The sequence below is a fragment of the Schistocerca cancellata genome, chromosome 7, assembly GCF_023864275.1.
Source record: "Schistocerca cancellata isolate TAMUIC-IGC-003103 chromosome 7, iqSchCanc2.1, whole genome shotgun sequence".
Lineage (NCBI taxonomy): Eukaryota > Metazoa > Arthropoda > Insecta > Orthoptera > Acrididae > Schistocerca > Schistocerca cancellata.
In genome coordinates, this window is record NC_064632.1 from 422,709,894 (window position 1) to 422,727,911 (window position 18,018).

At 43.6% G+C, this 18,018-nt stretch overlaps 1 protein-coding gene across 1 annotated transcript in view; it reads right to left on the minus strand.

Annotated features, from left to right (window-relative positions):
* LOC126092293 (extracellular tyrosine-protein kinase PKDCC-like) overlaps positions 1 to 18,018 on the minus strand; it is a 60,242-nt gene that overhangs the window by 32,594 nt on the left and 9,630 nt on the right. Inside the window, exon 5 of the mRNA XM_049907812.1 lies at positions 13,526 to 13,702. Within this exon, the coding sequence (XP_049763769.1) occupies positions 13,526 to 13,702 (177 nt within the window). The remainder of the gene's footprint in view (positions 1 to 13,525; positions 13,703 to 18,018) is intronic.

Below are 18,018 nucleotides of genomic sequence, written 5' to 3' on the forward strand. Positions count from 1 at the left end.
CGGAGGGTGTGAGGACACTTATCAAAGGTTGAGGCCGGGATGATTTTGGACCAGATAATGTGATGTAAGCGTAACTCCCATCTGCACAGTTCAGAAAAGCTGATGGTGGAGGGAGGATTCAGATGCCCTGGGTTATGAAGCACCCACTGAAATCAAGCACGACATTTTCAGCTGCATGCTGTGCCACAGGGTGGTCCACTTTGCCCTTGGTCATAGTTTGGCAGTCAGCATTCATCTGGGGATAGCGAGTCAGGGAGAGAAAGAGTCTGCCATAGAGTGGCTAGGTTGGGACAGTCAGAGAAAATGTGGACCACCATCAAATGGGTGTCACAATGACAGTAAGGTGGGTCTTCACTATGAAGTCAGCAAAGTATGGCTGATGCGGAGACGGTATAGGATGGTAGAGTCCTTGTGAGATGCCTTCACAGATGACCTACACAGATTCATGTCTCCTCTATCATCCGTAGTTAGTTTGGTAAGTCAGAGTGAGGCATTCCATATTAGAGGCACCTAAAACTTGACGGCATAATACCAACTGGAGGTCTGTTTCTGGAATACCGGTATCAAGATTCAGTATATTGGTAGCCTGTTTGGCCAGGCTATCTGTGAGTTCATTCCCCAGCATCCCAATGTGGCCTGGGGTCCAGACAAAGGTCACTGAGCATACACATTGTTCAAGAGCATACAGGGAATCCTGGATAGTAATGACCAAGGGATAGTGAGGGTGGCACTGGTTGAGAGCTTGCCAACTGCTCAAGGAGTCGCTACAGATGAGAAAGAACCCACCAGTGCAGGAATGGATATGCTCAAGAGCACGAGAGATGGGTACTAAGTGCAGAGGGTAATATCCTGAAATGCTACAAAGGTGTATTAAGAGGCAGGAGTTTGCTATATATAGTGTCTAGAACATATGTGCAAACTCCGCCTAACACCCTGCCATAGGCAGCATGGTTCTTATAATATCCCCATATCCAAGAAGTACAATGCAGAAGGCAGCTGATGTGGTTAAAAGATGTTATAGCTCAACCAACGGGTGGAAAAAAACTGCTAAAATTCCACTGTTGAATGATGATGTCGAAGTACAGTGAGGCCAAGAAGGGAGCAAGGGGACAGGTTATGCCCTAGGATCACCTGTTGCCACTGGTTGAGGGGTTATGCCATCACTATACATAGGTTCTGGGTTCTGTTGTGTGGTGCCCACTGGGGCCTCAGGGGCTGCCAGAATCTTGCCTCGGCCACAGGAGTTAAACAGGCAGGATCTGGTAGTTTGGGGGCCACTGGAATGTCCTCCTTGGAGGAGTTTTTCTTGTCTTTACTCTCCTTTGAGGATTCTGATGATTGCAAGGGCTTCTCTGAATCAGTTTCAGGTAAACAGGTTGATCACAAAGCTCTGTGGCCAGCAGCTTATGGCTCCTTCAGCCACTGGGTGGTAGCCACACTGATGTAAAAGAAACAGTGTTTAAACAACAACCGGTATATGATGTGTCATTTCACAGGTGACTCTCTCTTTGATAGTATGTTTTGCCAGTTACACGGCTAGAATAAGTTGGTGGTAGGATGGTGCATAGGTCAAGCCTTGCAGTTACTCCCAAAGGCCTAATATTGAAAGTCCCTGTTTCTGAATGTAATTCTACTCTACACGAGCCTCTTTTACAGTTTAAATACATAACTCTCATGCACTTATTCAACTAATCTGCAACCTACATGCCTCGTCTGCCAGTTTCCACTCCACCATTCTTCTCTACTCCCACAAAATCCTGCAGATAACTGTTCCTCATGTTTTCTTGGATAGTATCATCCACCAAGCCAACTGCAGACTATAACAACATGCCAGACTTCACTTCAAAAACATATCCAACCTTCCCCTAAACTACCTCAACAATGGTGGTTTCCTTCCTGTCTCTGCAGCTCCCCAAACAGCCACACCATCAACCACTGCTCCTCTCCTACAAACTGAGCTTGGCCAACCTCCTTAACAACCCACAGCCTCTCAGACCTGTAATAACTCATAATAACAAGAACAAGTCTCGTTCAAAGCGCTCTCCACTCCCGAAATATCTGTTATCCAAGGATCTCACTTTCAGCACTAAACCTGCATTTAACCATGCTGTTTTGGTGAATGACTTACTGTACTTCACACATAATGTCAATTGTAAATATCACTTTGCAACCCAATCCCAAAACCTTTCCAATAAATGAACATAGCACTGATCCCTGCCTTTAACAGTTCTAGCCATGATCCCAACTTGATCCACCACCACTACTACTCAGAATTATCCCTTACAAGCCTTCCAAGAACTACTAATGTCCGGCATTGATTCACAGCTTCTCCTCAGGTCCCTACAACATGACTAACCTGTCCTCTGCAGAATTCCAGGCTCTACTTTCCATAAAAGTTAATGACTCCATTATTATCCTCCCACCAGACAAAGGATCGACCACTGAGGTACTCGACTGACAGGAGTACTTTAGTGAAGGCCTACGACAGCTGCCTGACACACCTACATACAGCATCTGCCATTACGATCCCATCTTTGTGATTCAAACTGCCCTGCAATCCCTCCTAAAAACTTAAGGTCCCTCACAAGGACTTAATCTCAATCTATGGAACTTCTTACCCCACCCAAGCCACGCACCCCCCCCCCCCCCTTTACTTTCTTCCTAAGATCCACAAACCCACTCATCCTGGCCATCCTATAGCCACTGGCTTCAAAGCGCCCACAAATGTATATCTGCCTTAGCTGATCAACACCTGCAAACTCATAGTACAAAAACTTCCCTCCTATACCAAAGACACCAACCATTTCCTAAAGTGCCTGAAATCTGTGGCCGTCCCACTCTCACCACACACCTTGCTTATCAACACTGATGCTACTTCCCTTTATAACAACATCCCCCATGCACATGGTCTGTCCAACCTATGACATCTTTCTTGATCACCTTAATCAACTTTATTCTTACCAACAATTACTTCACCTTTGAGGGGCAAAAGTACAAACAGATCAGGAGTACGGCCATGGGAACCATGATGGCTCCTTCCTATGCCAACATCTTCATGGATCTCTTTGAGGGAACTTTCCTGGGATCCATAAGCCTTCAGAACCTGTTTTGGTTTAGACACATTGATGATATCTTTGCTGTATGGACGCATGGTGAGACTGACTTGCTAAAGTTCCTGGAATATCTAAATACCTTCTCCCAATGAAATTTCATATTTCTGAATACCATGTCACTTTCCTTGATGTTGATCTCATTCTCATCTAAGGCCAGCTACACACTTCTGTCCACATCAAGCCCACTTACAGTCAACAGTACTTACATTTTGACAGTTGCCATCCTTTCCATGTCAAACATTCCCTCCCATACAGCCTTGGCACTTAAGGCAAAAACATTTGTTCGGATGCAGACTCTTTACAGCAGTACACCACCAGCCTTCACTGGACATCATTCTCCCAACAGCATAGTTCAAAAACAGATTTCCCGGACCACCACATGCAATAATGGTACTGTTGATCCCTTAAAAAAAAAAAAAAAACTTCGAAGCACACCAATTGTCACTCAGTATTATCCTGGCCTTGAATGTATTAGTCAACTATTTCAATATGGCCATGAATTCCTAAAATTATGCCCTGAATGAGATCCATTCTGTCATATTATCCACCACACCTAGAATAGCTTCTCATCACCCTCCCAATCTCCACAATATCCTTGTCAGACCCTATGTTCCTTCTTCACCCATCTCCCTACCATATAGCTCTTAACACTGATCATCTCCAGTGCAAGATTAGCCCTATGCACACTCCTACCACCACCTATTCTAGCTCTGTAACTGGAAAAACATGTATTATCAAAGAGAGAGCCACCTGTGAAATGACATGTCATATACCAGCTGTTATGTGAACACTGTTCAGCCTTTTACACTGGTGTGAATACCACCCAGATATCAGTCAGGATGAATGGGCACAGGCAGAGGGTATATACAGGCAACACACAATATTCTGTTGCAGAACATGCTGTACAACGTGCCCGTTTCACTACGTGCGCCATCTGGGTTCTTCCTCCAGACACCAATTTCTCAGAAATCCACAGGTGTGAACTAACATTACAGCATGTCCTTGGTTCTCGCCATCTATCTGGCCTTAATTTAAATTAATTCCTTCTGTCTCGGCATTTATTCACAGTAAGTACTCCTTTCTTCACTCCCTTTCAGTTTTCTACATCTTTCGTTTTCCGACTTTTCTATTTTTCGCCATCCGCCATCCCACCTCTGTTACATACAATGCAATTAGCTTTTCACTGTTTTTAACTTGTGCACTACATTTTATTAGTTATCTCTCTCTAGCATATTACCTTGTCTTCCACCTTTAAGCTCTCAGGTTTTAAAATCTCATCCAGTGCAGTCCCCAACAATCAGTCTTTCCTTCTCATCCCATCTGGCACGTCTCCCCTGACCCAGGGTTCTGGGTGACTTCTGAACTGTACCCCTTCTCCTAAACCTCTCCAGTCCTTTTCCTGTACTCCTCTCCCTTCCCCTTCAACCCTTCCACCAGAAGAAGGAACCACTGGCTCTGGTATATACATCCACCTGGGAAAAATATATATAAAAAACAAAGATGCTGTGACTTACCAAACGAGAAAGTGCTGGTAGATAGACACAATAAAAAACACACACAAATTTAAGCTTTCGCAACCCAAGGTTGCTTCATCAGGAAAGAGGGAAGGAGTGGGAAAGACTAAAGGATGAGGGTTTTAAGGGAGAGGGTAAGGAGTCATTCCAATCCCGGGAGCGGAAAGACTTACTTTAGGGGGGAAAAAAGGACAGGTATACACTCGCACGAACACACACATCTATCTACACAGACACAGGCAGACATGTAAAGGCAAAGAGGTTGGGCAGAGATGTCAGTCGAGGCAGAAGTACAGAGGCAAAGACATTGTTGAATGACAAGTGATGCATGAGGGGGCAGCAACTTGAAATTAGCAGAAGTTGCGGCCTGGTGGGTAACGGAAAGAGAGGATATATTGAAGGGCAAGTTCCCATCTCTGGAGTTCTGATAGGTTGGTGTCAGTGGGAAGTATCCAGATAACCCGGACGGTGTAACACTCTGCCAAGATGCACTGGCCATGCACCAAGGCATGTTTAGCCACAGGGTGATCCTCATTACCAACAAACACCGTCTGCCTGTGTCCGTTCATGCGAATGGACAGTTTGTTGCTGGTCATTCCCACATAGAAGGCTTCACAGGGTAGGCATGTCAGTTGGTAAATCATGTGGGTGCTTTCACACTTGGCTCTGCCTTTGATCGTGTACACCTTCCTGGTTACAGGACTGGAGTAGGTGGTGGTGGGAGGGTGCATGGGACAGGTTTTACATCGGGGGGCGGTTACAAGGGTAGGAGCCAGAGGTTAGGGAAGGTGGTTTGGGGATTTCATAGGGATGAACCAAGAGTGTCTTTCCGCCGTCTACCTAACCTTAGGTAGACGGCGGAAAGACACTCTTGGTGGAGTGGGGAGGATTTCATGAAGGATGGATCTCATTTCAGGGCAGGATTTGAGGAAGTCTTATCCCTACTGGGGAACCACATTCAGAGTCTGATCCAGTCCCGGAAAGTATCCTGTCACAAGTGGGGCACCTTTGGGGTGGTTCTGTGGGAGGTTCTGGGTTTGAGGGGATGAGTAAGTGGCTCTGGTTATTTGCTCCTGTACCAGGTTGGGAGGGTAGTTGTGGGATGCGAAAGCTGTTTTCAGGTTGTTGGTGTAATGGTTCAGGGATTCAGGACTGGAGCAGATTCGATTGCCACGAAGACCTAAGCTGTAGGGAAGGGACCGTTTGATATGGAATGGGTGGCAGCTGTCATAATGGAGGTACTGTTGGTTGTTGGTGGGTTTGATGTGGACGGATGTGTGAAGCTGGCCATTGGACAGATGGAGGTCAACATCAAGGAAAGTGGCATGGGATTTGGAGTAGGACCAGGTGAATCTGATGGAACCAAAGGAGTTGAGGTTGGAGAGAAAATTCTGGAGTTCTTCACTGTGAGTCCAGATCATGAAGATGTCATCAATAAATCTGTACCAAACTTTGGGTTGGCAGGCCTGGGTAACCAAGAAGGCTTCCTCTAAGCAACCCATAAATAGGTTGGCGTACAAGGGGGCCATCCTGGTACCCATGGCTCTTCCCTTTAATTGTTGGTATGTCTGGCCTTCGAAAGTGAAGAAGTTGTGAGTCAGGATGAAGCTGGCTAAGGTAATGAGGAAAGAGGTTTTAGGTAGGGTGGCAGGTGATCAGCATGAAGGAAGTGCTCCATCACAGCGAGGCCCTGGACATGTGGGATATCTGTGTACAAGGAAGTGGCATCAATGGTTACAAGGATGGTTTATGGGGTAACAGATTGGGTAAGGATTCCAGGTGTTCAAGAAAGTGGTAGGTGTCTTTGATGAAGGATGGGAGACTGCATGTAATAGGTAGAAGGTGTTGATTTACATAGGCAGAGATACATTCTGTGGGGGCTGGGTAACCAGCTACAATGGGGTGGTCTGGATGTTTGGGTTTGTGAATTTTAGGAAATAGGTAGAAGGTAGGGGTGCGGGGTGTTGGTGGGGTCAGGAAGTTGATGGAGTCAGGTGAAAGGTTTTGTAGGGGGCCTAAGGTTCTGAGGATTCCTTGAAGCTCCGCCTGGACATCAGGAATGGGATTACCTTGGCAAACTTTGTATGTATCGTCTGAAAGCTGACGCAGTCCCTCAGCCACATACTCCTGACGATCAAGTACCACAGTTGTGGAACCCTTGTCAGCCAGAAGAATGACGATGGATTGGTCAGCCTTCAGATCACGGATCGCCTGGGCTTCAGCTGTGGTGATGTTGGGAGTAGGATTAAGGTTCTTCAAGAAAGATTGAGAGGCAAGGCTGGACGTGAGAAATTCCTGGAAGGTTTGGAGAGGGTGATTTTGAGGAAGAGGAGGTTGGTCCTGCTGTGATGGAGGATGGAACTGTTCCAGGCAGGGTTCAATTTGGATAGTGTCTTGGGGAGTTGGATCATTAGGAGTAGGATTAGGATTATTTTTCTTCATAGCAAAGTGATATTTCCAGCAGAGACTAGGAGTGTAGGACAGTAAATCTTTGACGAAGGCTGTTTGGTTGAATCTGGGAGTGGGGCTGAAGGTGAGGCCTTTGGATAGGACAGAGGTTTGGAGGAAATGTTAGCTACAGAATTGGGGTGTTGTGGTTCCAGATTGCGTTGACTAGAATTTTGAGGTTTTGGGGGGAGTGGAGCTGGAAGTGGGGGATTGAGTAGATGGGAGAGACTGGGTCTGTGTGCAATGAGAGGTTGAGGTTTGTTGGAAAGGTGGTGGGGGGTGAGTGAGTTGCCTTTCCGGAGGTGGGAAACCAGGAGATTGGATAGTTGTTTGAGGTGGAGGGTGGCATGCTGTTCTAATTTGCGGTTGGCCTGTAAGAGGATGCTCTGAACAGCCGGTGTGCTTGTGGGAGAGGAAAGATTGAGGACTTTTATTAAGGATAGGAGTTGACGGGTGTATTCATTGGCTGAGTTGATGTGTAGGTGAAGGATTAGGTGGGTGAGGGCAATGGATTGTTCAGTTTGGAACTGGAACAGGGACTGATGGAAAGAAGGGTTACAGCCAGAGATGGAAACATTAAGTGTGAGGCCTTTGGGGTAATGCCAAATGTCAGACAAGCCTGAGAAAATAAAATATGGGAGCGTAATCTGGCTTTGGCGAAGGCATGTTTGCGGAGGGAATGTAAATAAAACTTAATTGGGTTGTTGTGGGGATGTTGTGAGGGTGACATGGTATTAGAAGGTGGAAAGTGTAACATAAGGCTAAAATGAAAATAAAAATATATGGGGAGAGATAAAGGAGAACTAGAAAGCAACTGGAGATCTGGTGTGAAAAAAGTCGAAGAGTGTTGGTTTAAGCTGAGCTACGTTGATCCTGTGGTGAACTTAGGTTGGTAAACAACGATGTGTACAAAGGTTAGGTAGTTGTGTCGCCTCCAAAACATGTTAAAGGGTGGAGAAATTTGGGAAAATTTCGAAAAACCTCCGTGAAAATGTATTAAAAGGTCTGGTTATATAGTGACAGATTATGAAAATGAGGGAAAAGAACTGAAGCTGTGAAATAGTATTCACGAGAAAATGTTTGTGAACTGGGAAAGGTGTATTTCATAGCAGCGGTAGTGTTGAAAGTGGTAAAAAATTTTTTTGGTTATGGTTTGGAAGTAAGTTACCTATTATTAAGTGTATATATAGGCAGGATAAATTGTATGGTAGATTACGGTAAAAAGGGAAGGTGAATACAAAGTGAAACTACTTGCACAAACAAAAAGAGAAAGTAAGATGACAGAAAAGATCCCAAAATGCAACAGTGAATATAACAAACGTAATTGTTGGGTTCAAATTAATGATATGAATATAATAGAAAGAAACATTCCACGTGGGAAAAATATATTAAAAAACAAAGATGCTGTGACTTACCAATCCGCTCCCGGGATTGGAATGACTCCTTACCCTCTCCGTCCCTCTTTCCTGATGAAGCAACCTTGGGTTGCGAAAGCTTTAAATTTGTGTGTTTTTTATTGTGTCTATCAACCAGCACTGTGTCCATCTACCAGCACTTTCTCGTTTGGTAAGTCACACCATACACACAGGGTGGTCCATCGAGAGTGACCGGGCCAAATATCTCACGAAATAAGCATCAAATGAAAAAACTACGAAGAACGAAACTTGTCTAGCTTGAAGGGGGATACCAGATGGCGCTATGGTTGGCCCGCTAGATGGCACTGCAATAGGTCAAACAGATATCAAATCCATTTTTCTAAATAGGAACCCCTATTTTTTTATTACATATTTGTGTAGTATGTAAAGGAATATGAATGTTTTAGTTGGACCACTTTTTTCGCTTTGTGATAGATTGCGCTGTAATAGTCACATGTATAAGTAAGTGGTATCATGTAACATTCCGCCAGAGTGGACGGTATTTGCTTCACGATACATTACCCGTGTTAAAATGGACTATTTATCAATTGCGGGAAAGGTCGATGTCGTGTTGATGTACGGCTATTGTGATCAAAATGCCCAACGGGCATGTGCTATGTATGCTGCTCGGTATCCTGGACGACATCATCCAAGTGTCTTGATCGTTCGCCGGATAGTTACGTTATTTAAGGAAACAGGAAGTGTTCAGCCACATGTGAAACGTCAACCATGACCTGCAACAAATTATGATGCGCAAGTACGTGTTTTAGCTACTGTCGCAGCTAATCCACACATCAGTAGCAGGCAAATTGCGCGAGAATCGGGAATCTCAAAAACGTTGGTGTTGAGAATGCTACATAAACATCAATTGCACCCATACCATATTTCTATGCTCCAGGAATTGCATGGCGACAACTTTGAACGTCGTTTACAGTTCTGCCACTGGGCACAAGAGAAATTACGGGACAATGACAAATTTTTTGAACGCATTCTATTTAGCGACGAAGTGTCATTCACCAACAGTGGTAATGTAAACTGGCATAATATGCACTATTGGGCAACGGAAAATCCATGATGGCTACGACAAGTGGAACATCAGTGAACTTGGTGGGTTAATGTATGGTGCGGCATTATGGGAGGAAGGATAATCGGCCCCCATTTTATCGATGGCAATCTAAATGATGCAATGTATGCTGATTTACTACGTAATGTTCTACTGATGTTACTACAAGATGTTTCACTGCATGACAGAATGGAAATGTACTTCCAACATGATGGATGTCCGGCACATAGCTCGCGTGCGGTTGAAGCGGTATTGAATAGCATACTTCATTACAGGTGGATTGGTCGTCGAAGCACCATACCATGGCCCGCACGTTCACCGGATCTGAAGTCCCCGGGTTTCTTTCTGTGGGGAAAGTTGAAGGATATTTGCTATCGTGATCCATCGACAACGCCTGACAACATGCGTCAGCGCATTGTCAATGCATGTGCGAACATTATGGAAGGCGAACTACTCACTGTTCAGAGGAATGTCGTTACACGTATTGCCAAATGCATTGAGGTTGACGGACATCGTTTTGAGCATTTAGTGCATTAACGTGGTAATTACAGGTAATCACGCTGTAACAGCATGCGTTCTCAGAGATGATAAGTTCACAAAGGTACACGTATCACACTGGAACAACTGAAATAAAATGTTGAAACATACAACCTACTAACAACTGTTCGTCTAAAATTGTGAGCCCTATGTTTGTGACTATTACAGCGCCATCTATCACGAAGCGAAAAAAGTGGTCCAACTAAAACATTCATATTTCTTTATGAACTATGCGAATATGTAATAAAAATGGGGGTTCCTATTTTAAAAAACGCAGTTGATATCCGTTTGACCTATGGCAGCGCCATCTAGCGGGCCAACCATAGCACCATCTGGTTTCCCCTTTCAAGCTAGACAAGTTTCGTTCTTTGTAGTTTTTTCGTTTGACACTTATTTCGTGAGATATTTGGCCCAGTCAGGGTCAATGGACCACCCTGTATATATTTTGCGATCTGGACTGAGGGTAAGGAAACCCTTTCCACATTCCTCCAGAACCTCAACAGCTTCTCCCCAATTTGCTTCACCTGGTCCTACTCGACCCAACAAACCACCTACCTAGATGTTGATCTCCACGTCAAAGATGGCTACATCAGTACCTCTGTCCATATCAAACTTACTAACCACATGCAATACCTCCACTCTGACAGGTGCCACTCATTCCATACTAGAAGTCCCTTCCACACAGTCTAGCCACCTGTGGTCGTTGCATCTGCAGTGATGATCGTGCCACTAAAGCGGAGTTACTAAATATAGTTTTCCGTAACTCCTTCATGAAAGAACAAGTAAATATTCCAGAATTCGAAACAAGAACAGCAGTTAGCATGTATGACATAAAAGTAGGTATCTTAGGTGTTGCAAAACAACTCTAATCACTCAAGAAAGGCAAGACTCACAGTTCAGATGGTATACAATCAGGTTCCTTTCAGAGTATGCAGACACAATAGCACCTTTCTTAGCAATCATACACAACCGCTCACTTGACGAAAGGTATATTCCTGAAGACTGGAAAGTAGCACAGGTCACACCAATATTCAAGAAAGGAAATAGGAGTAACCCACTCAATTACAGACCCATATCACTGACCTCAATTTGCAGTAGGATTTTTAAGCATATACTGTACTCTAACATTATGGATCACCTTGAAGAAAATGACTTATTGATACATAACCAACACGGATTCAGAAAATATCATTCTCTTTATTCCCATGAAGTAATGAGTGCTGTCGACAAGGGATCTCAGATCGATTCCATATTCCTAGATTTCCAGAAGGCTTTTGATACCATTCCGCACAAGCGACTATTAATCAAATTGCGTGCATGTGGAGTATCATCTCAGTTGCGTGACTGGATTCATGATTTCCTCTCAGAGAAGTCACAGTTCATAGTGATAGACGTTAAATCATCGAGTAGAACAGAAGTTATATCCAACGTTCCACAAGGCGGTGTCATAGGCGCTCTGCTGTTCCTGATTTACATACATGATCTACGTGATAATCTGAGCAGCCTCCTTAGATTGTTTGCAAATGACGCTGTAATTTACCATCTAGTAGAATCATCAGATGATCAATTCCAATTACAAAATGATCTAGAGAGAATTTCTATATGGTACGAAAAGTGGCAATTGGCACCAAACAAAGGAAAGTGCGAGGTCATCTACATAGGTACTAAAAGAAATGCGATAAATTTAGGGTATATGATAAATCGCACACATCTAAGGGCTGTCAATTCGACTAAATACCTAGGAATTACAATTACAAGCAACGTGAATTGGAAAGACCACATAGATAATATTGTGGAGAAGGCGGAACAAAGACTGCACTTTGTTGGCGGAACACTTAGAAGATGCGACATATCCACTGAAGAGACAGCCTACATTACACTTGTCCATCCTCTGCTGGAATATTGCTGCATGGTATGGGATCCTTACCAGGTAGGATTGACAAAGGACATCGAAAGAGTGCAAGGAAAGGCAGCTAGTTTCGTGTTATCATGCAATAGGGGTGAGATTGTCTCTGATATGATATGCGAGTTGGTGTGGCAGTCACTGAAGCAAAGGTGGTTTTCTTTGCAGTGAGATCTATTTACGAAATTTCAATCACCAACTTTCTCTTCCGAATGCGAAAATATTTTGTTGACACCCACCTACGTAGTGAGAAATGATCGTCATAATAAAGTAAGAGAAATCAGAGCTCAAACAGAAAGATTTAGGTGTTCCTTTTTCCCCACGACCCATTTGAGAGTGGAATGGTAGAGAAGTTGTATGAAATTGGTTCAATGAAGCCTCTGCCAGGCACTTAAGTGTGAACTGCAGAGTAACCGTGTAGATGTAGATGCAGATGAGCGGTCCTTCTTGAAATATACTGAGTCTCACTGACGCTTTCGCATACCATAATTATCCTCCAAAACCTTGTACAGAAACAAATCTCCCATGCCTTAGCTTTCAAGTCTCCCACAATACCACCCAAGACTGGAGGAACTGCATTACATTCTTCACCAGGCTTCTGACTGCCTCTTGTCTTGCTCTGAAATGAGAAATGTCCTGTCCCATACATCCCCCCCCCCCCTCCCAATTACTCCAGTCACAAACATCACCTACTCCATCACAGGGAGGACTACCTGTGAAACCAGTCATGTAATCTACTAGCTAAGTTGCAACCATCATGCCGAATTCAATGTGGGCATGACCACAAACAAACTGTGGCCAAGCAACAAATGGACCACCCTTTGCTTAGTACGCTGCCCAAAACAACATCCTTCGTATAAATGACTGCTTCACAGCCTATGCCATATGGATCCTTCCCACCAACATCAGCTTTTCTGAACTGCACAGGTGGGAACTCTCTCTGCAATATATCTTACATTCCCATAACCCACCAAGCCTCAACCTTTGTTAATCATTTTTCTCATCCATCCAACCCCTTCCCTATTCCCATTCCAGCACTACACAGCCCTATTCCAGCAACGCACCCAGTCTTTTTACTTCTTTCCTGCCAACTGCACCTAGCTGCCCTACCCTCTCTCCACATTGTCCTTGCGTGCTCCTCAGCCTCCTCCTTACCCCCTCCCATACCTATCATGCTCTGTTGCTGGCTTGCAGTGTGGCTTCAGCTGCCAGATGCTGCAGTCATCAGTGTGTGTGTGTGTGTGTGTGTGTGTGTAACAAAGTTAGTGCACACTAGAGCAGAAAATACTTATAAGATAGATACCTTTTAATGCAACAATTAAGATGTTATGTTTGTTGCTAATATAAATTACAGCATTAGTAAGAAGGCTTTTTTTTCCACTTAAGCAAATTCACTTTTGTTTCTCAACTACTTTCAGCCTTTAGCAATTAAATTGTTAGTGTAAGCACAATACTCCACAGATAAAAAAAACAATTTGGTGATAATTTCATGAAGAGGCATTTTCAATGAATGAACTGTGTTCTTTTCATACCTGTCCACGTGTACTCGTGTCCGATCACAACTGCTCGGCAACCAGCATCCTTGGCACAAATCTCTGCAGCTTCGATCTCATTCATAACTGACTTTATACAAACAACAGAGGACGATGAATGGTGGCAGTGGTAATCAAATTCCCCAGGTAGGTCCCTATCTCTCAGTTTCTCGAATCCTGTTAAGCATACACACACAATCTTATATAATAAAACGAGTGGAAGACTACTATGTATTAGATCCTAAGTAACTCTCCATTGCTTGCGCAGATGACACTCATCTGTTAGCTTGAGCCATCACTGTCTTTTAATTAAGCAGTGCTGCATTGCTTATGAAACATTATTATTGCTTGGAGGATGCTGGTCATCTGCGCGAGCACTACTGCTACTATCTGAAACAAACTGAGTGTTACTTCACCATTTTCCTAGATTCAATCTAAATTTCATGTGTGTAATTTGAAGCATATTGAAACTAATTACAGTTAATTTTCATTTTACCCAGAATGCTCACATATGAAAGTAAATATTCTCTAAACTTTTACTATGTGGGATAAAAGTCTAAGAATAAAAAAAAAAAAAACAAAATGGCTGGAATGGTTCCATGAGTTGAGTGGTGGTGATCCTGACAGTGATATTGACAGACAGAGAACCATGATTGTGTACATGAAAGTGGTCATGATTCAGGATCAGAAGAAGAGCCAGAAAATGATGAATACGAATCATAGGAAGGAGTAATTCAAGAGGTTGTGTTTCTTTTAAGAAAAGATGGAATAATTAAAAAAATATTCTGGGCTATTACACCGTGGTCGAAGGGATTTCACTCTAAAACCTGACTTTTGTTCCCACCTGCGGAGCACATTTTCAAGGGGGATCATAGCTTTGTTGAATGTGATTCACACCCTGGCCCACTATCTCTATAGCCTCTCTGTACAGTCTTTCGTGGTATCCATCTGTACCTGCCACTACTTGAGTATGGTCAAAATTAATGTGGCGGTCTCCTGTCTGTAAAGCATGTTCCGCAACAGCTGGTTTGTCAATTTCTCCTCTTCGGCAATTGCCCTTGTGCTCTTTGAGGCATTTTTTGACAGTTGTTTTTGTAGTATCTATATACACCTTCCCAGAACTACGAGGAATCCCATAAATTCCAGCTTTTTCCCAGTGGTTGGCGAGCATCCTTGGCCAGTTTTAGGTGAACTTTTATCTTCTATGTGGGTTTGTAAATTACAGCAATGTTCTGCTTTCTCAAGATTTTTCCCTATGCGCTCAGTCACGTCCTTAATGAATGACAGGAAAACTTTTGATTTCACCTGTGTTTTAGCATCACTATCGTCAGGTACCAAACGTCCGGATAAATTGCTAATGGCACGGGAAGCATCTAAATGATGAATGCTCTTATTAGGTTGCAAGTTATCTGACAACAAGAGATTTGAGCTTGCCAAAGGTGGAAATTTTGACATCAGCCCACGAGTTGTGCCCGTGGAAGAAATAACAACCAGTGCAGAAGCAGGCATTCATAGTGTGGACAAAGTTACGGCTGAAGAAATCCATATAGAAGCTGCAAGAGTATTCTCTCGCACAAAGCCTCCAAAAAGTAATTTAACTGGGGGTGAGAGGAATGCCTCAAAATTCCTGAACGCATTCTCCCTACTGACAAGGGAAATGCAACAGTTGTTTTGAATGTGACTGACTATTATAGTAAGACTAACAACTACTTACTAGATCTGCAAACATAAAGGAAACTAAAGACCTCACTGACAAACATTAAGAACTGTTACGCAGTTGATAAGGAAGTCCTCTGTCGGCCCGCGCATTCAGGAAAGTCTGTTCAATTCAGTTGCATTAGTACCAAGACCTTATGAATTGCCGAAGGTGTACAAAGAAATGTTCCTCTAAGGCCTATAGTGAATACCGTTGGTTCGTCTACCTATTCGATTTCCAAGTTCTTGACAACTTTATTACAAATTATTACAACCGTATGTGGGCCAATTGGATTAGTATATCAAGAATTCAGCACATTTTATCAGTAAATTAAATGGCATAGTGGTACAGCCGGAGGACGTAATAGTTAATTTTGATGTGTCGCTGTTCGCTATGGTTCACTTAATGAAGTGTTGCAACAGCTGAATCGGATTTTCCCTCCTGATGTTGCAGAACTGTTTAAATATTGCCTCACAACCACATATTTCAAATGGAATGAAGAGTTCTAGGAACAGACGGATGGTGCTGCTATGGGGAGCTCCTTAAACCCAGTTATAGCAGATTTCTTTATGGAAAAATTTGAGGAGCAGGCAACTGAGAACAAGAAACCGAATATTTGGTTCTCTTGCTTGGCTGATACATTTGTCTAGTGGTGGCACGGCAGGGAGGAACTGGATCATTTTCACAAGCATTTGAACAGGATCAATCCAAAGATTTAGTTTATCGAGGAGGAGGAGGAGACAGATGGAAGATTAAATTTTCTTGGTGTACTAGTTTTCAAGAAAGAAGATGGTAGCTTGGGCCACACAGTTTACCAAAAACTCATGCATGCAGACTGCTACCTACACCGGGATTCAAACCACCACTCACAACAAAAGTTTTTATGATGCCTCACGTTGGTGGATAGAGCAAGGAAAATCTGTGAATCAGAGCTGCTTGATGCAGAATTGAAACATCTCACCACCGCATTGATCATTAAGTTATTTGTTCACTGAGGTGAAAAGGGCGTTAAGACCACCATGTAGAAATCTTAGTGATGCTCAAGTGCTGGTGAAATGAAAACTTTTCCTGCCATTCATTAAGGACGTGACTGACTGCATTGGAAAAATCGTGAGGAAGCGGAACATCACAGTAATTTACAGATCCACATGGAAGATACAAGATCTCTTAAAATCGGCTAAGGATGCTCACCAACCGCTGGAATTTATAGGATTCCATGTAGCTGTGGGGAGATATATATGGCTACTACAAAATACTGTAAAAAATGACTCAAAGAACACAAGGACAATTGCAGAAGAGGGGAGATTGACAGATCAGCGGTTGTGGAACATGCTTTAGAGCCGGGAGACCACCACATTGATTTTGACCGGACTGAAGTTGTGGCAGCCACAAATGGATACCACTGTGTAACACTCCAGGAATTTCAATGGGAAGAAGGAGGGTGTGAAATTGAATGAAATTTGGATTCCAGTGCTGAAGAAGATTTTTACCACGACAACGGCAGTCGACAACGGCAGTCGACAACGGCAGTCGACAACGGCAGTCGACAACGGCAGTCGACAACGGCAGTCGACAACGGCAGTCGACAACGGCAGTCGACAACGGCAGTCGACAACGGCAGTCGACAACGGCAGTCGACAACGGCAGTCGACAACGGCAGTCGACAACGGCAGTCGACAACGGCAGTCGACAACGGCAGTCGACAACGGCAGTCGACAACGGCAGTCGACAACGGCAGTCGACAACGGCAGTCGACAACGGCAGTCGACAACGGCAGTCGACAACGGCAGTCGACAACGGCAGTCGACAACGGCAGTCGACAACGGCAGTCGACAACGGCAGTCGACAACGGCAGTCGACAACGGCAGTCGACAACGGCAGTCGACAACGGCAGTCGACAACGGCAGTCGACAACGGCAGTCGACAACGGCCAGATGCTCTCGCGTATTCAAAACATGTGAAGTCATGCCAAGGTGCGGAAGCTAGTGGAAGTGGAATTTTGCTGTAGTCAGTAGCAAGCCAGGGTGTGAATTGGACATTCAACAAAGCTACAATCCCCCTTGAAATTGTCCTCTGCAGATGGGGATGAAACGTCACGTTTTAAAGTGATATCCCTTCGGCCACAGCATGACAGCCAGGGATGTTTTATTATGGACAAGCTAAACAGAGGAAAAATATAATACAGCTTATGGCAACATGTACTAATAATTATGTCAATGAAGTTCATGGTAATTTTTCAAGGGGAAGGAATTCTAAAGCAATTTCTGTTATGGACGTCAGAGCTTTCATTGGTTTGTAATGTCTATGAGGATATCTGAAACATTCTAGAAAGAGTTTATCAAAGTTATGGGATAGCTCAAAAGGCAATGGAATTGAATCATATTACTAACTCATGAGTTAAAACTGATTCAGGTCACACTTAAGGTATCTGAGGTTTGATAGTATCCTTGGAGGTGTTCACAGAAAGAATGACAAGTTGGCTGCTTTCAGAGAGGTACTCTAGCTGTTTATGAACAATTGCCAAAATATTTATCACCTAGTCTATACATTACTGCATTTCTGTATTAAGTGTATTACATTTAGATTTAAATAAAACATTTCTAAAATCATTCATATATACATTCAATACACCATTTTGTGTTGTGGATGACACCTTCATGAGTACAGGTAGCATAGTGTGAAAAATAACTTTGTGATTGATGTTCTAAAGAGCCTAAGAAAATGGGCTGCCAATAAGCCAATCACGGTTCTTTCTTGGACTGTGTTGCTTGTTCTGGAAATACACACCGAACCTTGT